At 48.8% G+C, this 26461-nt stretch overlaps 2 protein-coding genes and 1 long non-coding RNA gene across 6 annotated transcripts in view; 1 reads left to right on the forward strand and 2 right to left on the reverse strand.

The window, feature by feature from the left end:
- LOC103791202 (uncharacterized) overlaps window positions 1-26461 on the forward strand; it is a 27235-nt gene continuing 774 nt past the window's right edge. The window contains exons 1-12 of the long non-coding RNA XR_013535222.1: window positions 1-962; window positions 1339-10194; window positions 10338-10738; window positions 11996-12106; window positions 12962-13081; window positions 13652-13735; window positions 14651-14772; window positions 18079-18170; window positions 20994-21114; window positions 21568-21691; window positions 21939-22022; window positions 24416-24598. This is a non-coding gene — a long non-coding RNA (uncharacterized LOC103791202). The remainder of the gene's footprint in view (window positions 963-1338; window positions 10195-10337; window positions 10739-11995; window positions 12107-12961; window positions 13082-13651; window positions 13736-14650; window positions 14773-18078; window positions 18171-20993; window positions 21115-21567; window positions 21692-21938; window positions 22023-24415; window positions 24599-26461) is intronic.
- Window positions 4355-12129, reverse strand: LOC144582486 (NUT family member 2G-like). Of its 2 annotated transcripts, XM_078371920.1 has the most exons (6): window positions 12002-12129; window positions 9477-10173; window positions 7762-7890; window positions 6851-6987; window positions 6029-6363; window positions 4355-5593 (listed from the first exon to the last, which is right to left on the reverse strand). In XM_078371920.1, exons 1-6 carry the CDS (start codon window positions 12015-12017, stop codon window positions 4355-4357), a joined length of 2553 nt encoding a protein of 850 aa, XP_078228046.1. In that variant the 5' UTR covers window positions 12018-12129. The 2 variants fall into 2 exon arrangements, with proteins under 2 accessions (XP_078228046.1, XP_078228045.1); XM_078371919.1 differs by lacking the exon at window positions 12002-12129 and having other exon boundaries at window positions 9477-10366.
- Window positions 22116-26461, reverse strand: part of LOC144582487 (uncharacterized) — a 17901-nt gene continuing 13555 nt past the window's right edge. The window contains exons 2-3 of one of the 3 annotated variants that reach the window (XM_078371922.1): window positions 26150-26405; window positions 22116-24967 (exon numbers count right to left, since the gene is read on the reverse strand). The gene's annotated coding sequence lies outside the window, so the exon portion shown is untranslated. Of the gene's footprint in view, window positions 26406-26461 lie in introns of all 3 variants that reach the window. The other 2 variants (XM_078371923.1, XM_078371921.1) reach the window with 2 other exon arrangements.

Raw genomic sequence — 26461 nt, forward strand, 5'->3', positions numbered from 1 at the left:
TTGAAATTGAGCTCCACTCCCTACTGTGCCAAAGCCAGGTAACTGATTCATCATGAATGTTTTTTTTTTAATGTTACTTGAATATGTCAGTTTTATTGTTTTGGTATACACACATTTGTTACTGAAAATTGCAAAAATAGCACATTGAAAGTCCTTTTATTGGAGTTCAGACTTTTGAAAACAAGAAACTTAAATACTGTAGCCAAACTACCCAGTGTTTTCTTTACATTCTTGCCCCACAAGTTGGTTTCCTCTGATTCTTGATGTTGGGCTTCATCTCACGGACTTCAGGCTTCTGACACACATGGGAATCTTAGGACCTACTGGCTCTTTGGGTCATGGCAGAGAGGAGAGCTAAAGTATGTTGAAGTTACTCAAACACATTTAAGCTACATAGGTCTCTTATAAATTACTGGTATCACGGTAGAAAGGAAAAGGTAACAAAAGACATCACAGAACTCTTTATCAAGATTATTGATATACAGGCTGTCCTAGCATAGCGTAGCTTTCTTAGCCTGGTGCATAAAATTACCAGCAAGAAAAGTACAAGAATAATAGTGGTTGAATTGGCTTGGTGTCATGATTCCCTGTCACAGCGGTCTCAGGCTATGATCCACACAGAAACTGCAGCCACCTTTGAATGGTTCTCTTCTTTGAACTCCCATTAGGCCAGTGTCTACTAGTTCTTTTTCAAGCCAAGGAAATCTGTTGAGTAACAGGTATCTCAATTTTACCCTATTTTCTTTGTGCATAGATAGCAGTGTTCTTACTTGGCCTACTCCTAAGGCAAGCCATCTCTGATGTCCTGGAAGATTCTCTTCTATCCAGTGGTTGGAATGAATCTTCTGGTAGAAGGCAAGGCGGGAATTTGGTACACGGGTTGAAAGTCGTGTTCCTAAGGTTCTCTATTGAAATCTGTGAGCAGAAGAGAGGCCCCGGAGTCGTCCTGGAAATTTTCTTGAGTGAGCGTTTATGAAGACTCTGAGGTCAAGGTTGGGTTAAACTTTTGTGGTGGGTCAATGACATTTTAAAAATGTGAGGTTAGTTGAATCCTCAGAAGTGGAGTCAAGGGATAAGAGGGCCCAGGGCTTAGTGTATTACAGGGAAAATGTAACATTTCATAAGAGAAGCAAGTTGTGTATCTGTATGTTCTCACTTATGTTGAGATGTTATATATCTGCTTTAAACATTTGCATAGAAATACATTGCTAAATTTCTAGCAGTCTTTTCCTTTTACTAATGTATACTACTTTACATCTTTGTGGGATACATATGATGAATACTTGTTTTTGTTTGTTTGTTTTGTTTTTTGAGACGGACTTTATTCTTGTTTCCCAGGCTGGAGTGTAATGACAGGATCTCAGCTCACTGCAACCTCCACCTCCCGGATTGAAGCCCTCTCCTACTTCAGCCTCCCGAGTAGCTGGGATTACAGGCATGTGCCACCACACCCAGCTAATTTAGTAGAGATTCTGTTTCACCGTGATGGCCAGACTAGTCTTGACCTCCTGACCTCAAATGATAAACCCCTCTTGGCCTCCCAGAGAGCTGGGATTATAGGCGTGAGTCACCCTGCCCGGCCTCATATGAATACTTGTTACATGTGTAGAATGTGTAATGATCAAGTCAGGGTACGTGGAGTATTCATCACCTTGAGTATTTATTTTATTTTATTTTATTTTTTAAGACGGAGTGTTGCTGTTTTCCAGGCCGGAGTGCAGTGGTGCAATCTCGGCTTACTGTAACCTCTGCCTCCCTAGTTCAAGCAGTTCTCCCGCCTCAGCCTTTGGAGTAAGCTGGGATTGAGCCATGCACCACTACACTGGGCTAATTTTTGTATTTTGAATAGAGACAGGGTTTCACCATGTGGTCCAGGCTGGTCTGGAACCCTGACCTCAGGTGATCCGTCTGCCTCAGCCTCCCAAAGTTCTGGGATTACAGGTGTGAGCTACCGTGCCTGGCCGAGATTTATCTCTGTGTGCTGGTAACATTTCTAGCCTTCTATTTCACCTACTTTGAAATATACAATAGGTGTTTGCTAACATATTGCGAGTATGTCGCGCCCTTGCACTCCAGCCTAACTATGGTGACCGTACTCTGCCATAGAAACATTAGCATTTACTGTTTCTAACTGTACATTTGTACCCATTAACCAACCTCTCTTCCTCACCCCCATCCCATCCCAGCCTCTGATAACTGCCATTGTATTCTCTGTTTCCATGAGGTCAACTTTTTTTGGTTGTCATGTTCGTTGTTTTTAATTCCCACATGTCTGTGAGAATGTGTGATGTTTTTCTTTCTATGGCTGGCCTGACTTATTTCACTTAACATAATGACCTCCACCTTCATCCATGTTGCTGCAAGCAACGCGCTTTCGCTTTGGTGTTTTTTTCTGGCTGAAGAGCTTTCCATTTGTATATATGCCACGTTTTCCTTGCCTGCTCGCGTTGGTGGATACTTGGGTTGATTCCATATCTTTGCTGTTGTCAATAGTGCTATGATAAACACGTGAGTGCACATTGATTTGATATGCTGATTTCTTTTATGTTGGTTAAATAGCCAGTGGTGGGATTGCTGGATCGTGTAGTAGTTTTGTTTTTAGTGTTTTGAGAAATCTCCGTACTGGTTTTCATCACGACGTTGCTGATTTCCAGTCCCACCTCGGTGTGTAAGAGTTCCCTTTTCTCCGCATCATGTCAGCATCTGCTGTTTGTATTTTTGAGAATAGATACCCTAACTGTGGTAAGGTGGTGGGTATCTGGTTGTAGTTTTGATTTGCACTTACCTGGTGAATACCGATGTCAGCATTTTTTAATGTATCAGTTGGCTATTTGTATGTTTTCGATGTCCTTCGCCCATTTTTTCGTGGGATTATTTGTCGTTTTTAATTGTCGGTTATTTGAGCTCGTTATGGGTTCTGAATTTTAGTCCTTCGTCATGAATAGTTTGCACACGTGGTTTCCCGTTCAACATGTTGTCTCTTTGCTCTGTCGTTTGTTTTCTTTGCTGTGCAGAAGCTGATTGAAAGAGATGTAATCCCAGCAGGTTGGGAGGCTGAGGTGAGTGGATTGCCCGAGATGGGGCTGTGAGACCAGCCTGGCCAACGTGGTGAAACCCCATGTTTACAAATGATACAGAAAAATTAGCTTGGTGCGTTGGTGGCCATCTCCTGGGTTCAAGCAATTCTCCTGCCTCAGCCTCCCAAGTAGCTGGGACTGCAGGAGCCTGCCACTATGCCTGGTTAATTCTTTTTTTTTTTTTTTTTGGTAGGAGTTTTGCTCTTGCCGCCGAGGCTGTAGTGCAATGGCACCATCTTGGCTCACCACAACCTCTGCCTCCTGGATTCAAGTGATTATCCTGCCTCAGCCTCTGGAGCAGCTGGGATTAGCCCAGCTAATTTATTTTTATTTTTGAGGTGGAGTTTTGCCTTCGTTGCCCAGGCTGGAGTACAATGGTGCTATCCCGGCTCACGGCAACATCCACCTCCTGGGTTCAAATCTGTGTCTGCATTGATTCCACACAAGAGTTCAGTCGTCATATGGGAAGTGAATCATAGCTGTGGGGGGGGCTCCGTACTGGACGCCACGTGCCCCTGAGGCCAGTCCCTGTGGCCACAGAAGGAACATCTGCTTCCGCCAGTTGGGCAAGAGTCTTTCCTGTCTAGAAATGGGCAGAAGGACTTCCCCTGCTCCCCACCCACCGTCGTATCCCAAACACACCCGTGTGGATGGATGCCTCCACATCTCCCCTCAGCCCAGGGCCTGAGCTCTTCCTGATGAGGGTTAAGCAGGAGTGACCGCCTCTCCCCGGGTCCATGTTGCGGGCAGCTGCCTTCTCCTCAGCTCCTGTGGGGCAGAACGAGAGCCAGCCAGCTCTCAACATCCCAGGATGTTCCAGGGATGCTGCTAACTAAAGCAGTCGGGGCCTTGTGGGTGAGCGGTGGGAGGGATCAGGGTTTCCTCAGCATCTGTCAGTTCCTGGAGCATCTGAAGGGGCAACCTACATCTGGAGGGACAAGTGGGCTGGCATGGCAGCTGTGGGTACCGAGTGCCTGGCATCTCCCGGTCCCTTTGCACTCCTTCACAGACCCCCTCCACTGAGCAGCACAGCCCTGAGGACAGAGGCAGCAGCCCGGAGAGCATTTCCAACACAAGTGTATTTATTCAGATTTACAGAGGAGACTCCCAAGGTATTGCTCCCCTCCCTCCCGCCCTTCCCTTTCCCATCAAGCTAAGGTCCAGCAAGGTCAGCACTGGCGGAGAAGTCTTTGCTTTGAGGCACCTGATGCCCTGAGGGTCCGAGAGTTGAGAGCCCCACCCTTGGGGATTGGCACCAGAGAGCCTGCCCTGTCCTTCTACTGGCTACGATGCTGCTTTTTCTTGCTCTTAGAGAGCAAGGGGTCACCCTTTCTCTTTGGAGACTGTGAGGTGTTAGGTGGCCCCCAAGCTGAGGATTGTGCCCCAGAGACTCTGAGCCCAGGCCTTAGGTGGGGCATCTGAACAGCAGGGGATAGGCCTCTGCAGAGAGCTCGCTTCTTGGAGGTGGTGGCAGGAGCGGGAGCCGGTGCTGGTGCTGGGCTGAGGCCTCTTCTTGCCCTTCGGGACTGAAGAGCTCCCGGGGGTCCCCGCCCTTCTGGACTGAGAAGGCCCGAGGCAGGGACAGGGCTCTGGGACAGCTTCCAGGGCCGCAGCCTGTAGTGGGTCCCCACGACAGAAACCATGCCAGGGATCTTCCTCTCCTCCCCACTTGACCGCTTACACAGCCTGCGTGACTCCTTGACAGGAGAGGCTCCAGGGAGACCCCAGGTGTCCTGGGTCCCCACACCTGGGCAGGTGGGTCTCTGGTCCTGGGGAGGAGAGTCTGGCCGGGCGGCCCTGAGCCTGCCAGAATCCAGCCTCTCCAAAAGCACCACCGGGTTTTTGGCCACCCGAATGCACACTCTGCCTTGTCCCTGAGGGTCCCGGGCAGCCGTCCGGGGTGGGCAGGTTTCCATGCTGACCCCTTGTTGGGGGCCAGGGACATCTCTCTCTGCTCCTTGGCCGACTGCAGACTTAGGAGAGAGGGAGTCCAGCTGGGTGGTGCCATGACTAGGGGCTGCCCTCTCACGCCGTTCCTCCTCCAAGGATTGGAGGCGCTTCTCTGCCACCTGCGGGAGGAAACGGGGCATTTTCTGGCGCTGCCCCACGTGTGAACAGGGCCCAGGGTGGTGGAGACCAAGGCACTTGGGCGGCAGGCAGGGAAGCCTGAGGTAGCTGGGCTTTCTGTCAGAGACAGAGGGTGTGTCTCTGCCAGGCATCTTGCTGGGCCTCACTGCAGTTTGCATCCTGACTCCCCTCCCTGGCTCCTCTCCATCCTGCTCCGTCTGAACCTGCACCTCCCCACCTCGGAGCAGCCCCCCAAGAAGCCGAGCATCCCCCAGAGGGTTGTTGTAGGCAGTCAGATGGGGCACCTGGGTTCCCCTCCCTCCCTGCTCTACCTGGGCAAGGGTGAGTCCTTCCTCCTGCTCCAGCTCCTGGCTTAGGGCCAGGAAATCCATCTTTGGATCTGGAGAAAGCAATTCCTCCAGGAATCGGGGGTGAATGACGGCCTCCACCTGGAAACACAAGGAAGATGGCGGGGCATGAGGGTCCCGGGCAGGGAGTAAGGTGGAGCCAAGGACACCTGGAGGAGATGCAGAAAGCAGTGAGCGCCTTGCCCCCACCCTTCGGAGCTGTGTTATATCAGGGCGACCACCAGCTCCAGAAACAGACCACAGACCTGGTAGCCTACACACATGCAGACAGAGACACACAAACCACACACAGACACACAAACAGGCCCACATATGACACAGGAAAATAGACACAAGTAACATACACACTTCACACTCACACCCACACACACACACTCACATGCACAGACCCTCAAATGGACGGCAACACACACAGCCATCTACTGTGGAGTCGCTAGGGAACAGAGCTTAATTCCAAAGACCTGCAAGTGCCACCCCCTGGAATCCCGCAGACCCCAGCACTTGAGGCCAGCCCACCTTAGTGACGAAGTCTTTCTGGGAGCACAGATTGTCGACGTAGCTCAGGACGCCTGGGTCTAGAAACATCCCATCCCCTTGCTGCTTCTCTTCGCCCTCTTCCCATTGTCCCTCGAACTCCCCCGTGGCCCCAACGGGAGTCCCCAGCAGCTCCTCCATGATGTCCACATACTCCTGCACCACTTGAGGGGGTATTTCCTCGGGGGCCTTGGTCTCCGCCAGCTGCTGGGGCCTGGGTGGTGGCAGGTGGGCCTTGATCTCTGCTGGCCGCTGGGGCGTGTGTGGTGGCAGGCAGGCAGGCGGGGCCTTGGGGCCGGCCTTGCTGGGAAGGTCCACTGAGGCAGGGAGGGAGGAGGATGGGCATGTTGAGGGCTGCTCCTCCTGCCTGCATCACACAGGGGAGGGCAGGGCTCAGGGACCCGAAGTGGGTCCCAGCTGGGTCAGGACCACCTGAACCACAGCGCCCCTGGAAGAGATGCCATAGGCGGGGCACCTGTGAGACAGCATCATTTTGGAGGAAGCTTGGAGTCACTGATAGATGCTAAGTACTCTACCCGCTCATCTCTGCTTCCTGGGCAGATTTTTGAGTTTTTGAATGGTGAGGGGAGAGAGTAGCTAGGAAACGTGACCAGGTGAATACCCACTTCACGACCACAGGCAGCCCAGCACCCCCTTCCCACCCCCGCCCCGGCTCCCCTGAGCTGTCTTGTTGGAAGGAACAAATCCCTCTCTTGAAGGGAGGCATGGGGTGTGGGGACAGTGGCCTCCCTTGGCCCCTCTGGCCTTTGCCGTGGCTCCTGTAGGAATGTGGGAAGCCGTTACCTGGCTCCTTGACCACCTCAGGTGCTGACGGTCCCTGAGGTTCAAGCCTCGGCAGGGCTGGAAGAGGCCGGCCCTGGGGCCCCATCATCCACTGCAACTTCTGAATCTGCATCTCCTCAGCCTCAAACTCCAGGAACCTGGGGTGAAGAAGGTGCAGGCCTTGCTGAGAGGGTCCAGGGCTTTCTGAGTTAAGTGAGGGCTACAAGGCCCAGGAGGGCACCACAGTTTCCCCTCCTCCAGCCTTCAGCTGGCCAGGGGTGGGGTTTCTGGCAGAAGGTGTCCACGATGTTGCCCAGATGCAGGAGTCCTGAGGTTGGGACTGTGGGTCCCTGAAGGATCACCCGGGAAGACGAGGCCTGGGAGACCCCTGGTCGGGAGGAAGCAAAAGCTGGGCCCAAAAGACAGGGCCCCTGTCCCCTGAGGCTGAGGCTGCTGTCTTTGTGTCTTAAAGGAGGGGACTACGAGGAGCAAAAGCAGGCAGGCCAGAGATGGGTCTCAAGGTGTCCTGGACGCAGGTCTCCCCTGACCCAGTGCAGGTTTCTCCACTCCTGGCCAGGCTGGGATAGGTGAAAACCGTCTTCTGGCCACTGCTGTCAGGAGAGTGCACCCCGCTCTGCCTATAGTTGCCAGAGCCCCTTCTCCCCATCCTCATAGCTGTCGGTGATCTTTTTTGGGCTGCTCCCTCCCTGACCCTTAGTGTCAGGCAGGCGTTGGCCCACCAGGGCAGGATAGAGACCCCAGAGCACTGTAGGAGGGAGGAGCAGCTTCGTGAGGGCGCCAGGGGCCCAGGAGGGCCTGTGTTTGTCCACACCCTTCTCATGCTCCACGCTGAAAAGTCACCACGGCCACCGGGCCTCTGTCACCCTCTCTCACCCTGCCGTGTGGGCTCTGCCCCTGCACCCCAGACTCACTTTGCCGCCATCTGGTAGAAGATCTTGCGTTCAGAGTTGCTTGTGTGCTGCCATTCCCGCATGGCCCACCGCAGTCCCTCCTCCATGGTCATGCTGGGCTTCCGCCGGGCCAGGGATCTGAGAACCGGGCTGTAAGGCGGTGCGGTCAGTCCCAGTCCGTAAGCCTACCCTCCATCCCAAGCCCACCTGGTCCCAACACCTGGTCCCTGTCCTGTTCTCCCCCACGTGGGTGGGATATGCCTCCCAAGATGAGTCACACAAGCCACCGGCTGGCCTCTCCAACTGCCCCTCGAGTCCTCAGTGTTACCGTGTTGACAAGGGAACTCAGTACTACGGGTGGAACGTGAGTGTCCCCATCATTCCTGTGCTGAAGCCCTAAGCCCCGGTGTTTCAGTGCTTGGAGTTCATCAGGGTTAGAGCAGGTCATGAGGGTGGGTTCCCATCATGGCATCCGAGCCCTGATAAGGGCAGGAGGAGACACCAGGGCTCTCCCTTTTAGCCGCAAGAGGACATCATAGCCAGAGGCAGCCCTCTGCATCCAGGGCACCAATGTGCTGTCGCCTTGATCTGGGACTTCCGGCCTCTGGAACTGGGAGACGTGAATGTGTCCCGGTAAAGTACCCAGTCTATAGGACTTGTTATGGTAGAGTCTGAACTGTCCGAGACAGCGCACACACAGAATGACTGGGGAGCGAGGGTTAACGTGCAGGTTCCAGGGCCCCAGGACTGAGGGTTTAACCAGCTTCCTGGGGACTGTGGAGCAAGGCAGCAAGGCAGCCCCTGGGGACGCAGCCTCAGGGTCCTGGAGAGGAGCAGAAACCAGAACCAAGGCAGAGCGGCATCGAAGCCCAGTCCACGCCAAGCCTGTGAGCCCGGGGCGACTCCACTCTGAGAATCAGGGTCCCCCAGTTCACCTGGACTCAGCTCCAAGGGAGAATGCAAGCGGTTCCAGGATTCAGGGTGGCAAGATTTTTTGGGACACAGATGGGACCTCCTTAACACCTGCACCCTGGGCAGGGGACTTGGCTAGGAGACTGGCCAATGTGTTGCCTGGTGGGTGTGTTCAAGCTCCCGTGGAGTACGGGTTTGCTCATCACAGAGGCACTGCAGGATGGAGAGAGGGAGGACTGGGACTGAATCAACAAACTCTGAGATGCTGGCATTGCTGCCTCAGTCACCACAGTCCACGGCCCTGGGCTGCCGGACTTGTGGTGGTGCACTCAGAGCTATCACTGGAGCCGGTGGCTTTGGGGAGCGCTGTTCTAGATGGCCTAGTCCTGATCATGATAGTAATGGGGGTGGGGGGTGGGCGGTAATCATAACAGCTGTCATGTGATGTGGTCACAGCACGTGCTGGGCACCCTGCTACATGCGTCCTATGTGAGCTCAAGTCACGTCTTCACCATCCTCTGAATGAAGCATCATTGTCCCTTTTTCTAGAAGGGATCAAGGGCAAAGCTGCAGATACCTGCCCAGTAAGAAAGGATTGGCTGGACTCATGGGACAGTGAGGGGCAGGTGAGGTTAGGCCCCCTGAGAGTTTGTCCTGAGCAGCAGCCAGATGAATGTTGCTGAAAGTGTGCCCTTCCGTAGCTCCACCCGTCGCCTTCCAGACCTCCCCACAAGATCCCCTGAAGAGCGTGACCTCCCGTCCATCCGGCAGCCTCTTGTATGGGTGAGCTGCAGGATGAGCTCTGGAGCCCCAAGGACACTCACATGAAGAAACAGGAAAGCGCTTCGGTGTCCGGACTCTGGGGAAGGTGCCTCCGGGCCAGGGGCTTGTAGCGCTGCCAGAGTCGGAAGTTCTCATACACGCTCTTGGGGTTGCGGGAGTCGTCCGGTTGGGCCTTGGCCTGGGAGGGAGCCTGGCTGCCCTCTCCGTGAGCCCCCTGTGGCCATGGACAAGCATTCCCTGGGACCATGATTGGGGCCAGCTGGGGAGCTGGTGGTGGTGCCGGAGGAGGAAGGCCCTGGGACCAGCCTCCCTCGCAGGCCTGGGTGCCCCCACGGATGTGGGCAACCATAGCGGGCACCACAGGGGCAGCTGCCAGGGGTCGGGGAGGTGGACAGGCAACGCCCTGACAGACGGCACCTGGATCCCGCCAGACGAGGGGGGCCCGAGTTAGGACCAAGCTCTGTGCCTGAGGGGCGTTCACAGGCCCCACTGCTGTCATCATCTGGCCAAAGACGTTGGCAGCCGCAGTCCAGTTTGGGCCACGGCCATCCTGTCCTGCCACCAGGGGGTTCCCGGGGAGGGCGGACAGCACCGGAGGCCCGGCTGGAGGAACCACTACAGTCACGAGGGGCGGCCCGTGTGCTGGGCTGGGAGCAGGTGTGGCGAAGGACAGTGCCGTGAACACTGGTACGGAGGCGCCAGGATTCTCGGTCACACCCAGTTTCGGCACTGGGCATGCTGTGGAGACAAAGGAAAGAGGTGAATGAGCTGGGGTCTCCAGGTCTGCCGTAGTCACTGGGGAATCAGAGGGGTGTCCTACAGCTGAGGGCGTGTGACAGGGAAACTCTGCAGCTTGCAAGTGTTCCCGAGTGTGCATCGCGTGCTCTGTTCCTTCTCCACAGGAGGGTCGCTTCACTACAGAGCCTGGCATTTAGCCAAGATTGCACCACTGCATTCTAGCCGCGGTGACAGAGGAAGACTTTGTCTTGAAAAAGAAACGGTGAAAGAAAACCACTGGATGGAAATCTCTCCCAAGCCAGCACCCTGTGAACCCTGAAGATAACCCAGACGTATCACATCCAGCGTGCAAGTGATTGCTCCGGCACCATGCCCAGGAAGTGCGAAACATGGGTCAGAGTCAGGCTACACTTTGCTCAGTGCTCGGTGGTTCTGGCTGCCACTCGGGAAACTCTGTTCCCAGGGAGCAGGTCTGAGAAGCAGTGGTGGAGTTCCCTGAGATAACTGTCATCATGTAGCCAGCAACAGTGGAAGCGGCCCACGATTGGAGGACAGCCAGCAAGTGGTGAGCAGTGGGGCTGTCAGGGGAGGTGTCCTGGGATTTTCACAGCTGCGGGTCACGTTACAGTAGGTTGTGGGACGACGAGCCCATATCTGGTCCTTTTCCTTTGAGCTCCCAGAAACTGAATATAGTAACCACAGGCCGGGTGTCGCAAAGGCGTCTGGAGCTCATCCCTGTTCACCAGGACCTCATGCAATCTCCAGTCAAGGGGCATAGGGATACAGCACATGCACCTCATCAGTCAGGACACACATCATAGTTGAATAATAACAGTCATAAGAGGACCCTCTTCCTATTTGTGCGGTACTCTCCTTCCTCGACTGAAAAGGAAACCAGTCTTTCCAGACCCTTCCACTGAGAACCAGCAAGAGTCCACACCTGTCCCCTTTTGATGAAGTAGTAGACATGGAATAGAAGCAATTCTTCCTCTCCACGGTAACACAAAGTGCGGAGGACAGGCCATGAGCTAGCAGACAAGAGGAAGTGGGTCTGAAGACCTGAGTTTCCCCAAAAGGATGAATAATTCAGAACAAGCTGGGAAGCCCAGGCCATGTTGCCTGAACTTCCCCAACTGCCGCCACCCCAGGTAAAGCCAACAGCCACCTGAACTGACAGAGAAGCCACCTGTGGGGAGGGAGCTGAGAGGCTGCGGCAGTTACAGTGGCCCCGGCCTCGCCCACCCAGAGGCTGTCACTGCATGCTCTGTCACAGCCAACATACCCAACGGTTTTCTGGCCGAGACCACTTCTCCCCACTCCTCCCTGAGATCCAGAAAACTCCAGTCCAAATCCCTCTGAACACTATGGAAGGGCACCTTCCAGGTGCCTGAAGACACAACACGTGGCTCACAGGCTTGCCTGTCATCCTCCCTGGGCCACCAGCACAACTCGATCCCAAATCCCACCACTCCCTACAAACAAATGGTGACGTGACCTGTCCCCCTCTAGAGAGAATCAATACATCCACTCCATTTTTTCCCCTACATGGTGTATTCCCCCCAGGCATCTTGGTCCACTTCCAAGGAGCCGTCCTCCCTAACCACAGACTCAGGGTGCCATGGCCCTCCCCAGGTGTGGTGTCTTTAGGGACATCCAGATCTCCCTCCCTCCCTCCCTCCCTTTCTCCCTCCCTTTCTCCCTCCCTTTCTCCCTCCCTCCCTCGACACTAGCCCTACCAACTGTCCCCTGGGGCTGTGTGAAATTTGAATTCACAAGGATTTGAAACATGGCAGAGACTTGGATGATGCCCCTGTCCCTACAGACTCACCTCCATTTGAAGCCATCCCCTCAGGCTGTCTGACAGTTTCCGAAATGAAGAGTCAAGGGCAGGACCCAAAGAGTGACCTGCCTCAACAGATTCTCCTGAGTTCAGGTAGATGGTGAAAATTTGAAAGTGAGTAGGTTTAGAATGTAGGACCCCAGACATTCTGCAGAGGGGGAGGGGCGGCGCAGCAGGAACCAGTAGGGGTGGGGAACATTCTGTGAAGGGCTCCAGCCAGTAGGCAAGAACTGAGGTTTCCTTCCAGCCGGAGGGCAGCAGCGCAGACTCTGTACGCCTCTTTAGGCAAATTTTAAGTTGTCCCTCTGGGTCACAGCACAAAGCTTCAACCTGCTGTCCCCTTTACTTCCATTCTTTGTCAGCAGACCTACTTTTGTGTCCCTCAACCCATGCTTCTTCCCACTTGGGCTCTTTCCCATTCTCGCTGAATCTCAACAGGGGCTACAGGTCCTGAACGCAATTTAGCACACTTCCTAAGAACCCTTGTGTTTGTCAGATGATCCACGTCTGGATCCTCTGCCTGCTTCAGGCAGAAACCCTTTGCTAGAAAGCCTCAGTCTGGGAAAGAGTGGCTGTGCGGCCAGAAAGCCTTTCATTTTCTTTCCCAGCATATTGTGCTGGTACTAAATGTTTATTTTTTTTATCTTTTAAATGATTTTAATTTAACCAAGCAATACTTTTGCATGGTTCCAGATTCAAATTGTGCACAGTGGAATAGGCAGTGACCAGTCTTTCTCCCACGTTTTTCCTGTCCACAACATTTTCTTTCCTGTAACAAACGAGTATTCTGATTCTTTTTCATGTTTCCTGAGATATATTATACAAACAAAAGGATAAGGAAGGTTTTTTTGCTGTCTGCAAGTGCTTTCAGGTTTTTTTGGGTGAAAGATATATATATATATATGCATACATTTTTTCTTGAGACGGAGTTTCTCTGTTGATACCCAGGCTGGAGTGCAACGGCGCGATCTCGGCTCACCGCAACCTCTGCCTCCTGGGTTCAAGCAGTTTTCTCCTGCCTCAGCCTCCCGAGTAGCTGGGACTACAGGTGCGCGCCACCACGCCCAGGTAAGTTTTGTATTTTTAGTAGAGACGGGGTTTCACCTTGTTGACCAGGATGGTCTCGATCTCTTGACCTCGTGATCCACCCGCCTTGGCCTCAGAACGTGCTGGGATTATAGGCGTGAGCCACTGTGCCCGGCCCAGAGCTGATTTCTTACACGCAGCCCTCTTCCACTGTGCAGCTCACCTCGATCTTAGCTGAGAAGATTGATGGAGAGCAATTCAAGCAAAATCATGGTAAACTTAACCAAAGCAACGTCCCCAGTAGTGGGGATTAGAGGTGTGTACCACCACACGCAGCTAATTTTTTTTGTGTTTTTCATAAAAGACGGGGTTTCACTCTGTTGGCCAGGCTGGTCTCGAACTCCTGACCTCAGGTGATCTGCCTGCCTCGGCCTCCCAAAGTGCTGGGCTTAAAGGCGTGAGGCACTGTGACTGGCCTATTAACGCTAACTTCTCAGTTACTCCTTTCCATTTCCTCTTTTGTATTCCTGTTTGCAAACACTTTGTATCCTTCTATCAAGATCATCTGTGATATTGACTGACTTAATTGGCATCTCCCTTTTGTTTTACAAGCGATGGCCTAAAAATGAGCAAATGGACAAAGAATCATCCAGATCCAGTTTATATCATCCAGAAGTATGGTGCCGATGCGCTCAGGTACAAGCCGGTGCTTTGCCTTGTGTGTATTTATTGTTTTTTATGTAAGCGTCTCCTATACTATTAGTCAGAATTCTTAGATTTGGTATAGTTAGGTTTTTAAGAACACATTTGGGCGTCATGTTGGTATGCTTGTTGATCTTCAACTCCCCAAATAGTTTTCTAGATAATAAAGGCATTTTTAAACCTTGAGGTCTGTTTGGGGAAGAGGACCTCTGTTGGGTGTGGTCGGGCTGTCCAAGTCCTCCCCAGGCTAGATGCGGATTGCCTCTGCCTTACTTCCTTTCTGGGTTCCCTGTCTTGGTATTCGAATTCTCTTTCATCATCGATTTTAATTTTGTACCTACACAGCCATGTCAGATATATCTGTGCTGGAGCTAAGAGATCTGTGCTAGAGCCTGCTTGTGCTTTCGGTGCTGCCACAAGAGAGAGAAAGCAGGACATGAGATGTGTGTGCGGAGCAGGGTCTTAAGATCAAGGAGGATTTTGCACAGGGCGGGATAGAACATTCCGGGTAACACAAACAGCTTTAGCATGGCAGCTACTTCTCAGTACTCATTTTCAGTTTGCTGACAGTCATTCAGTCCTAGACAGTTTGACTGTCCTTCCTTCCTGAGGTTTAAAGTAACCAAACCCTGCACTTTGTGACAAGGTTTTAAACTATCTCTCAATTCTTCATTACAGTTTGGTGCCGAGAAGTAATGTTTTCCTAAACTCTCTTCAGTTCACTCAAAACATAATTGAGGACTTAACGTCCTACATTGGTGCTTATCTTGAAAATAATGCTGAAAATCAGAAATTGACATTGCCGACGGGCTTTGGGATTTTTGTTTTTGCTTAAGTGATTTAAAAAGTTTATTTTTCTATAGCAGCTTACCCCAATGTGCAAGTGTTTAACTGATTGTTCATTCCTAGGAAGAAGAAGAAATAGAATTTCTCTACAGTGAGAACACGGTTAGAAAAAGCCCCAACGTTATAGAGCAGTTGATCCTGTCCTTCCTGCAGTCTCTCATTGGCTTTTGAGACTGAAATGGCAGGTGAGTGTCTCTTGGTGTGTCCTTTCACAACTACTCTCTTTGTAACTGCCCTTTTGGTATGTATCTGTCTATAAACATAGTGGAAAGATAGAGAGATACAGAAAATGAAATGACGACTTCCTTTCACCTCTCAAATGTAGTTTTGTTAAGGCTTGTTAGTTGTTGGGATCTCTTTGTTTCAAGGCCCTGGGGAATTCTGACCTGGCTTGGTGGCTCACACCCGTAATCCCCAGCATTTTGGGAGGCCGAGGCAGATCACCTGAGGTTAGGAGTTCCAGACTAGCCTGGCGAACATTGGTGAAATCCCATCTCTATTAAAACTATATTAAAGAAAAAGTTAGCTTGCCATGTAGGTGGGCATGTGTAGCCTCCCAGCTACTCAGGAGGCTGAGGCAGGAGAATCGATTGAATCTGGGAGGCGGAGGCTGCAGTGACTCGAGATTGCACTACTGCCTGGGTGACAAGATTCAAACTCCATCTTTAAAGAAAAAAAAAAAAGCCTTGAGCAATTCTGTCTTTAGGGGGTATCCTGAGGAGCTCAACCCTCCACAGAAGAGCCTTAGAGTTTGATAGGTGTGGATTCAGAGCCCAGCTGTAGCACTTGTTCACTTGTTCTCAATCCAGAGAGTTGCCTAAAGTCGGATCATCAGTTTCTTTTTTTTTTTTAAATGTTATGGGTACATAGGTATATATATATATATATTTATGGGGTATATGAGATGTTTTTAGACAGGTATACAATGTGTAATAATATATTTATGGGGTATATGAGATGTTTTTAGACAGGTATACAATGTGTAATAATATATTTATGGGGTATATGAGATGTTTTTAGACAGGTATACAATGTGTAGTAATCACATTAGGGTAAATGTGGTATCCATTATCAAGCATTTATTGTATCTTTAAAAATCCCAAGTATATTTTTTTAGTTGTTTTTAAATGTGCAAGAAATTATTGTTGACTGTAATCATCCCGTCGTACCATCAGCTGCTACTCCTCCACTCTATCTTGACCTTCAGTGTCTTTATCTGCAAAATGCCCAGTACTGTTTGTACGGCTTAAGTAGAGATGATTTACATAAGGTAGCTGGCAGATAATGGGTAATCAATAAATAATACTTGTTATTCTGACATTTATAACTTATTTTTAGGTCTATTACTGAATAGTTTCCATCTTTTCCAGAAAAATTAGAAAAGTCAGAAGAGCAATAATGAAATGGACATATTGCTATATTTCTATTAAATAGCAACAATAAGTTTGTTAGGTAGTTTTATAGAGATTTAAAACTACACTATATTGAGTTCCTCAGGGTTTCAGATAGTTACAATCATAGGTCCAGGTGAGACATCTGGGACACCTCAGACAATCAGTTAGAGTGGGCAGGCAGAGGCCCTGGGTCACAGTGAGGATGAAAGAGGGCAAGGCAAATCCATCCTCACAGGACCCTGCAGATCCTGCTGCTGTTGGGCAGAGCAGTGGCCGCCACAGACCTGGGATTCACCATTAGCCTGTATACTGGCACACGCCACTCCCTGGAAAAGGCAGTACTGCCCCACGTAGCACAAAAGGACTGTTAATCAGTCACCCTAAAGGATTTGTCCACGTCGTTAAACATGTAGAAGGATCATGACAGGCCGGCTGTTGCTCAGATGTTCATGGATGAAGAGGAAAGTGAGTGTGAGGGTGATTCCTGCCCTGAGGAGGGCAGCACTGGGAGTCCAGCACACTCTGCCCAGACTGCTCGCTGCTGTGTCTGCTTTTCCCTCCTGAGTGATACGAGTGGGTGGGAAATGTGGGGATTGTTGCTTGGAGCAGCTGCCATAACCTGGTGAAGCTGGGTCTGGAGAGTGTGTACCCTGACTGGAGCCTCATCTGCCTGGAAACTAGAGACGAGCAGCCATGTTGTGTGGGTCATACTTAAGTCCCAGCTCTGCCAGCCTGTCAGCTTCATGCCCTCCACTCCCTCAGCAGCACTGTGGGTGTGAGAGGACCTGGCTCACAGGGTGGCGGTGGCCTGGGTAGTGGCCACTGCTGTTGCCCTCATATTGTTGTAAGTTCCTTCATCACATGTGGGGATCATTATTCCCTCAGAGTTGAAACCAGAATATAGAAAACCTGAGCTTCCTGGAAGGTGTAAAAAGTGGCGTGAACCCTAGAAATCATTTAGACAGACCTCAGTCACTGAAATCACTCTTCGAGGAAAGTGTGACCAGCTGAGGACTCTGGCCTGGAGCTCAGCCCCCTGGCACCCGAGTTCTGGTCTTTGTGAACAGCAGCAGAGAGCAGCTCTGCCCGTTGCAACTTCTCATCTATTTAGCTTAGACCAGAAGCCTCATGAAAACTCCCTGGATTCTTTTCATGATCCTAAATTGTGTTTGTTTCCAAGTGTTGGTCTTTTGGTGTTTGTTTTTATGCCACAGAGTATCAATTTAAAGGGGAGGTGAATGAGAATTCTTAAAATAAGCCTCGCCTCAGACACGACTGGCTAAACACCCTTTCTTCCCTGTCTGACCTCTGAGTTTTTCAGGGAACCCTTCAAATCCCCCTAATTCCTCAAGACTTTCGCTACCTCTTTTTGCTGTTTTTACTTGACCCGTTTTAATACTTAGAAAGCAAGTTATATTTTACTCATATCCTATGCCAGTTTCTCAACGGCAGCACTATGGACAGTTTGGGCCAGATGATCCTCTGTGGTGGGGCTGTGCTGTGCATTATAAGATGTGGAGCACCATCTCTGGTGTCTACCCATTAGATTCCAGTAGCACCGTTGTACCCGCCGAGTTGGGGCAAGCAAACTGTTTCTGAAAACATTGACACACGTTCCTGGCAGGGCAAAGTTGCTTTTGTTTGAGAATCACTGGCCTGTGCTATGCCTTTTAGCATCTGATTTGAGCTTTTTGTATGTCTTTTCGTTGCAGTACAAGGTACCGCACTAGAAAGGAGTTGGGCATTGTGTATGCTGTCAAATCGCACACCTCCCTGTAAACGGTATTTCCTACACTTACGTAGTGGGCAGCCTTGGACTCGGATCCACACATCTTGGAGTTTTTGGCTTTTTCTACTGACCAGTGGGAATTCTCATGTAGCTCATAGGATGGTTTTTTGTGTGCACCTTGAAATACCTTGACTGCCATGTAGCACATCCTCAACAAATGGTCGTTCCCTGATTGCTTCATTTCGGTTCTTAGTAAGTGGAGGCCCTTGGGTAGAAGACGCTGGCCCGTTCTTTGCTACATCCAGCCCTCTCCCCACAGGTGCCTGGTACTCACTTGCTGCCTGATTGACTTGTCTTATTTTTTTTAGCTCATAGGCTTTACGCTGCGGTGCCTCGCCTTGTCAAGTTTGTACCTGTTCTCACTGATTGGTACGTTAGAGTGAACCGCAGAAGATTAAAGGTAAGTGCAGACTACCGTTGAGAAAGGCAAAAAAAGCACGTGAAGTTTGAGAGTAGAAGAAGTATGAGAATAGCCCAGAGGGAAAGGAACATTTTCAGATGCTCTCAGTTTTTGAAGCTCTGTTTTTCTTCTCCTTTCACATTGCATTTTAACTGTATTTGTCATTTGAGGTATAGGGATGTATAAGTTCTAAAAGTCATTTTGCATTTTTTTTTTCCACAACACAATTACGTACATATATTGGAGGGAGAATGTCAGAGCACGAACAGGACTAAACTGAGCAGACCTCGTAACATTTGAAATAAAATCATGCAAATATTTTATAAAAATATTGGCAGGTATGGCTTTAATATTGAGAGGGATACCACCTTCCTTTTACCACAAGGGAGTTGGTTATTTGGCTGTGGACAGAGCTATGTAGCTGTTGTGGGTTTGGGATGAACAGAGCATAGGTTCTGGTCTCAGGACTTCAGCAAGGTACGCAAATAATAATGATGTATATAACAGGGAGAGTGAAGTCTCTTTACCGTAGGCCCAGTAATGGCTCCCACCACCCATTAGTCATTTCTTTTTTTTTTTTTTCTGAGACAGAGTTTCACTCATGTCACCCAGGCTGGAGTGCAATGGCAGGATCTCAACTGACTGCAACCTCTGCCTCCCGGGTTCAAGTGATTCTCCTGCCTCAGTCCCCTGTGTGTGTGCCACCCACTCAGTCCCCAAGTGTGTGCCACCACGCCCAGCTGATTTTTGTACTTTTAGTAGAGACAGGTGTCACCATGTTGGCTAGGCTGGCCTTGGACCCCTCACTTTATGTGATCCACCTACCTCAGCCTCTCAAAGCACTGGTATTACAGGCGTGAGCCGCCGCACGCAGCCAGTCATGGCTTAAAATGCATTAATAATAAAACCCTGCAACACAACTATCATTTGGCTTTTGTGCAGGTGTATCTCATACACACATGTCCAGGACATATGCTAAGATGTGTACAGTAGTTATCTTTGGATAAGGTATTCATGGTTGAAATTTTTTCATTATCTTCATTTTTCCTACAATGAATTGGTTTTTTTTTAATACACAGTGGATACATTTTTTTAACATAAAATATCTTATTTAAAGGCACTTTAAAGTTTTCAGTTAGCAGCTTTTTCTGTCTGTTGTGGGTAGATCCATTTTGCCCTCAGTCTTTTGGTCCTACGGTTAGGCTTTACTTTCCTATCAGTTCGCCTCAGGTGGGGATAGAGGGACAGCAGCTGCACATCCTGGCCAGGCTTCCTGCACTGCCTTGCGGGGCCACCCTAGACAGCCTGTGGTCATGGCCCTTTCTTCCTACTCTGCCTTGTGCCCTGTCTGTGTACTGCATGCTCTTTGAGGGTTGCCTCTTTTTAATCAACTGTGTTTTGTTTTTTTTTTTAAATGATAAACACTTATTTTAGCAGTTTAAAGTTTATGTTTCATTTTTTTTCTTGTTTTGTTTTGTTTGTAATTGAGACAGAGTTCACTCTTGTTACCCAGGCTGGAGTGCAATGGCTCGATCTCGGCTCACCGCAACCCCCGCCTCCTGGGTTCAGGCAATTCTCTTGCCTCAGCCTCCCGAGTAGCTGGGATTACAGGCATGCGCCACCATGCCCAGCTAATTTTTTGTATTTTTGGTAGAGATGGGGCTTCACCGTGTTGATCAGGATGGTCTTGATCTCTTGACCTCGTGATCCACCCACCTCGGCCTCCCAAGGTGCTGGGATTACAGGCGTGAGCCACCACGCCCAGCCCTCATTTTTATTCTTTAGGGTGAAAATGGGATGGAAGATTGTGTCATGGCCCTAGAAACCTTGTTTAGTTTTCTGCTTTCCCTTTGCAGACTTATGGTAAGATGGGTGGCTTCTTTCTAGCACCCTTTGGCCTGTGTGCTGCCTTCGGTACCCACTTGCTGCGGCGTCCTCCTTTATGTCTGTTCTCTGTTATTCCACCAAAAAGAGAAATAGACGTTTTATATCAGCTTCTAGCTGTCATTTCTTTTCAGAAATCTCATTAGTGTATACATGTTAAGTAAGGACTAAGAAATAGTGGATTTTTCCTTCCAATCTCTGGTAGTATAGTGTATGTCAGGGCCCTTGGCTGGAGAAGGAGGATCCACGGTGCAAAGAAAGACATACCTCAACTTAATGTGGATTGGCGTAATTGCGAATTGGGGGAAGTTCTTTGGCTAACACCTGTCCTAGCAAGTATTTCGTAAAAAATACTTTGACTTAGCGTTGAGAGGAAAACATGCAAGTAGTTGTTTGATATATGTTCCTGTCAGTTCAAATATTAGTTAAATAATATAAAAGTGGAAAGCCTTCAACTTTTTTATAAATCCTGTTACTGCTCCTCTATCTCTTTATAAGGATCCCATTTATTCCTTCACTGAAGGAAAATCTGCTTTGTACAAGGTCCTGTGCCTGATCGTCTCCATACCTGATGTCATCTCCTTCATCCCGTGAAGCAGAGGGTGTTTTCCTTAGGTTACAGATGAGGCTTCTGAGGTTTGGGACAGACAAGTCCTCTGTGCATATGGACTTGGCTGATCTATCATTAGGTTCTCCTGTTTCTATTTTAGACATCCTTCAGAATTCTAGAGATGCTTTGGGTTTTTCTAGCTATAGTCCTACAGCTGTGCTTCAGGGCTCTGAGGCCATTTCTCTTTCATGGGGCGTGTTTTGTAACCTCATGCCCATTTCGGTGCATGTTACTGTGTTGCTAACATGTTGAGTTGTTTCTCAGTGTAAATGAGGTCAGTTGTTGATGACTGCATATGACTGACATGATGTCCTGTGTCTTCATTACAGGCTCCCTACACGCCTTTTCTCACCGAATTATGTACCAGAATCTAAAGGTGCTGATTGACCCTGTTTCTTTTCAAGACAAGGACACTCTCAGCATCTACTACCTCATGGTGCTCCGTGTTCGGTAGGAATCAAATAGAAATGTCTCAGCTGTGTCAAATAGAAATGTCTCACCTGTGCCAAAGTAGGGGAGAGGAGGCATTTCCCTGTTCCAGCTCCCTGTGTGCCTTGCCTCCCACCCTAGCCCCCAGCTGACGTGAACCCCTCCTCAGGCTGCATGATGGGGCCTACATCACTACATGGTAGCAGGGATGCTTGGTATAGAACCCCGTTGTAGAACTGCAGCACATGGGGTGTGGGCATGCCCCGTGGGGTTCCTTAGGGAGGTGCTGGGTACGGAGGCAGGCTCAGGCTGCTGCCTCCGTCTCTGTTTGGCCCCCAGGCGGGCACTGTGCTTGCTGCCCTTCCCCCAGTGCCTCATCAGGAGGGCCTGGCCACACTTTCGTAGCGTGACCCTCTTCCTCACGTAAGCAGGCCTAATGTCTTGAATTTTCCTTTTCAATCTAATCTCTTTCAGACTCCTACCTCTACCATTCAGAGAAGAATTGATTGATAAGAAAACACAGAGTGCAATACCTCGGATGCAGTCTGCGATTGAACTGGAGTGAGTGATCAGAGACCGCAAAACTATTCCCATAAAGGTTTGAAATTTTACTTCTGTTTTACATGGCACCGACCTAAACATTTAAGTCTTTGGGGTATTCTCTTAATATAGAGAGCTTCCAGCAATGGCCTTTTTTCTTTACTGCAGTGAGGGTGTGAATGAGTTAGTACTAGTCCAGCCTGACTAGTCTAGTGCTTGAGGTTCGAATAAAAATTTAATCTTCATTTTTCTGCAGTTTAGAGGACTGGCTGCTGAGTGACCTTTCACCTCCCTTTTCCTCCTAGTATCCTTTGAAAGAAATTGTGGTTATTCATCAAGATCCAGACGCTCTTAAAGATGTCAAGTCTTTGGAGAAGTATGTCATTGAGGTAAGATGGATGACTTGTCTGTTTTGGGTACAAAGAGACTTCCCCTTGAGAACATTATTTTGATGAATAATCTATAATAAAGTACACATTGACTGTATAATTTATTTTTATTAGTATAGTCATAACAAATTTAACAATATGTGATATTTTACACTGTTCTTGGAATCAACATAAATTTGATGTAATTCTTTAAAAAAAGTTTCAGGATCAGTGAATTTTTTTTTTTTTTAACCTATCACCTATCATCTTCATTCACATCTTTTCCCTGAAGTACTTTTCTTTTCTTTTTTGAGGGAGAGTCTCTCACTCTGTTAGCCAGGCTGGAGTGCAGTGGTGCATTACCACAACCCCCACCTCCTAGGTTCAAGTGATTCTCCTGTCTCAGCCTCCCGAGTAGCTGGGATTACAGGTGTGCGCCACCACACCCAGCTATTTTTTCTATTTTGAGTAGAGACAGGGTTTCACCATGTCTCTACTAAAAGGCCTCTACAAGGCCAGGCTGGTCTTGAACTCCTGATCTTAGCTGATCCAAAGGCCTTGGTCTCCCAAAGTGCTGGGATTACAGGCATGAGCAACCGAACCAGCCAAAAATTTTAAATGGACTCACATTTTATTTAACTTGCTATTGGGTTAACAGATTAAGCATTCACCTTTAGGGTTTGTAAAAACATGTTATCAAGGTGTTACGCAGGAGTTCACGTCATTTATTTATTTATTTATTTATGACAGAGTCTTGGTCCGTCACAATTGCACGATCTCAGCTCACTATAACCTCTGTCTCCTGGGTTTAAGCGATTCTCCTGCCTCAGCCTCCCGAGTAGCTGGGATTACGGGTGCGTGACACCACGCCTGGCAAATCTTTTGTATTTTTAGTAAAGACCAGATTTCATCAGGTTGTTGGCATCTTACTGGTTTGAGTGATTCTAGTATACCGAACTTTCAGAAGTTTACCTACTTCTCAGTCCTGTGTCTTAGCTAGATGTTTATAATCTGATTCACTTTCCACAACCTGCTGTCCATGAATAATAATCTTATATTACCATTTTCCCCGAACATTCAAGAGAAAACGTTGATTGCCTTCCAGTCACCAAATCTAAACTTGAATGGTTTCACTTAAAAGTTACTCAGTTGAGGCTGGGCACCGTGGCTCATGCCTGTAATCCTGGCACTTTGGGAGGCCAAGGAGGGTGGATCACTTGAGGTCAGGAGTTTGAGACCAGCTTGGCCAACATGGTGAAACCCTATCTCTACTGAAAATAAAAGAATTAGCCAGGCATGGTGGCACACGCCTGTAATCCCAACTACTCAGGAGGCTGAGGCACGAGAATCACTTGAACCCGGGAGGCAGAGGTTTCAGTGAGCTGAGATCACACCAGTGCACTTTCAGCCTGGGTAACAGACCAAGACTCTGTGTAAAAAAAACAAACAAAAAAATTATTTGAGAACACTGAATAGTAAGTGCAATTTTTAACTTAGTTACTTTAAGTTGCACTGATGCTGTCATTACATCACAGGGCACCTAACGTATAAAACAAATGAGATGAAGTCAGTAATATTTTTCACATTAACAGTTCTACATATATACAATAATCCCTCGGTAAATTTGTTTTAGACCAATTGACAATTATCTGTAAACATAGCTAAACGTAGCCATTAGTATTTTCTTTTGTCCCTGTACTTCAAGTAGGGACTTAGGTTAAAATGTCATTATTTCCTTATCTGAAGAATTAAAGGAAACAGCTTGGTGGTTTGGGAAGAACCCTTGGTGTTGGATGGTCACTACATTTGACCCTGGCAAAGTTCTGATTAGCTTGAGATTGACAGAGTAAGCTGGGACCTGAAAAGTTAGAGTTCCAATTTTGATTATTTGGAACATTTTTGTTCTTTCCTCATCTTGCATGGCCTGCCCTACAGCTGCTGCTGAGTTATAATGCTGTCTTTTTTCTCACGAAGAATCTTGACTGGGGATTCTGACCTTGGGCCTGTTTTTTGTTTTTGTTTTTCGTTTTTTGAGATGGAGTCTTGCTCTGTTGCCCAGGCAGGAGCTCTGTGGCGTGATCTCGGCTCACCGCACCCTCTGCTAATTTTTATATTTTCAGTAGAGTCAAGGTTTCATCATGTTGGCCAGGCTGGTCTCGAGCTCCTGACCTCAGGTGATCCACCCGCCTCGGCCTCCCAAAGTGCTGGGATTACAGGCGTGAGCCACCACGCCCAGCCTGGTCTATGAAGCTGTTGTTGGTCCTGCCAGGGTTTCTAGATCGAGGAGCTGGAATGTTATATCTCGCTCCATCAGCTGTCTTCAACTTCTTTGTTACCTGTCCTCTTCCTTGGTGTCGACACCAGGACAATAGGTGTTGCTTTCTGACAGTTTCTCTCCTTTTGTCTCAATACAGAAGTTTTCATGGGCTGATCTGCTGAGTTCAGCCTGGGAACTGAGGACAACATCGGAGTCTCACCACACAAGTTTTAAAGAACTCCTAGTGACTTGAAGCTCAGAACTGTGGACGGCAGAGGCTCCCTTTGGACCTGGAATTCTCCATCCCTTTCCAGGAAGAGAACAAAGTCCACAAGCACTGGTGAGTGAACTGCTGACCACTCCTGCCTCTCCAACCCTGAGATTTAAAAAATCTTTTTTTCTTTCTTATCTTTACAAAAATAACATGGCGGCCAGGTATGGTGGCTCACGCCTGTAATCCCAGCACTCTGGGAGGCCAAGGCAGGTGAATTGCCTGATGTTAGGAGTTTGAGACCAGCCTAGCCAACATGGTGAAACCCTGTCCCTACAAAAAATACAAAAATTAGTCGGGCGTGGTGGCGCGCGCCTGTAGTCCCAGCTTCTCAGGAGACTGAGGCAGGAGAATTGCTTGAATCCAGGAGGCGGAGGTTGCGGTGAGCCGAGATCGCGCCATTGCACTCCAGTCTGGGTAACAACAGCGAAACTCCGTCTGAAAAAAAAAAAAGAAGTAGAAGGACATAGAATGTACTATTCCGTTACTATATTTAGCAGCTACATAGGGCTTAACAAGGAGTTACTAGCAAAAAGCAAGGAAACTTGAAGGCAGTCAGTGTTTTTTGTTCCAGAAATGATTATTTCTATCACATTAGTTATTCTTTAACAAAAAAGGAAACTTTTAAGAGGACCTTTTTACTTTTCCCACTTAGTTTATAGTTTGATGGAAAGATGGTAACAGCCCTTTCCCAAAACAAACTCCCTTCTTGCCTAGGGACTAGACTGTCTTTGTAGGACTAACAAATTAGTCAGAAGATTAGAAATCATGGTTTAGGAGTCATGCAGCTAGACGCTACAAGATTCTGACCCTCCCCAAATTTCTCCTGGGTATAGCAACAGTATTGTAAAACCTAAGATCAATGCTTGAGATATTTTGGAGACCTGGCACTTGATGGATCAGCCGACACCACCCAAGATTCTTTGATAAACTGGCTCATCCGATTTTGTGGCCTCCATTCAGGAACTGACTCAGCTCAAGAGGGCAGCTTCAACTCCCTATGATTTCATCTCCGACCCAATCAGCACTCCCTGACCCCACCCCTTACCCATCAAATTATCCTTCACAATTCTGTTTCCTGAATGCTCAGGGAGCATGATTTGAGTAATAATAAGATTCCCATCTTTGTTCAGCGGGCTCTGTGAAATTGCTCTTTGTCTGTTGCAATTCCCCTGTCCTGATAGATCCGCTCTTGTCTAGCCAGCAGGCAAGGTGCACCTTGCCTTTAAACAGACAGGGACAATTTCAGTTATTTGACAGAAGCCTGGAAGGGCATGCACTGTAATTTGTGATTGATTTTGCGGAGGCTCCGGGAGCATGGCATTAAGCCATAGTATAAATGAGTGTGGAGAGAGGGTGCCTTCTGAGAGACGCAGTTCCTGGATTCTCTTTGCCCCTTGTAGTCTCACTGCTGCTGCCTGGCTTCCAGCGGATAGTGGCAGGCTAGTTTGGGGGAGAAAAAAAGGTATTTTTCCTCTCTGAGTTCTTGGTTGAGATGGACTGCTAGAACAAAAGATAGATTAACAAGAGAAAAGCAAAGAAGTTAATTAACATGACTACCTTATAACTGCGTGGGAGACAACGCAAGAGTAGATATCAAAGAATTAGCTTCAGACTTACCATCATTCCCTGACAAAGAAAGGGCATAGGCCAGAACACCCTCATCTCCTCCCTTAGGACTGCCTGGCCAGGAGGTGCAGGGTCAACCAAAGCCAAAGTCTGTGATGCAGATCGAGCTTGCGCTTTCCGCGTTAAGAATTTCCAGTGACTTACTCATCCTTTCCTTCGCAGTACAGAGAGGGAGGACACCATTACGGATGCAGATTTTCTTTATAGAGTGTTTCTCTTGCTGAGCTTCACCACTGGCCTCCTCTCCCTTTAATAGGAATGTAAATAACATTTATAGGAGGCGATTGATTTCCACCGAGCTCC

The sequence above is a fragment of the Callithrix jacchus genome, chromosome 5 (genome assembly GCF_049354715.1).
Source record: "Callithrix jacchus isolate 240 chromosome 5, calJac240_pri, whole genome shotgun sequence".
Classification (NCBI taxonomy): domain Eukaryota; kingdom Metazoa; phylum Chordata; class Mammalia; order Primates; family Cebidae; genus Callithrix; species Callithrix jacchus.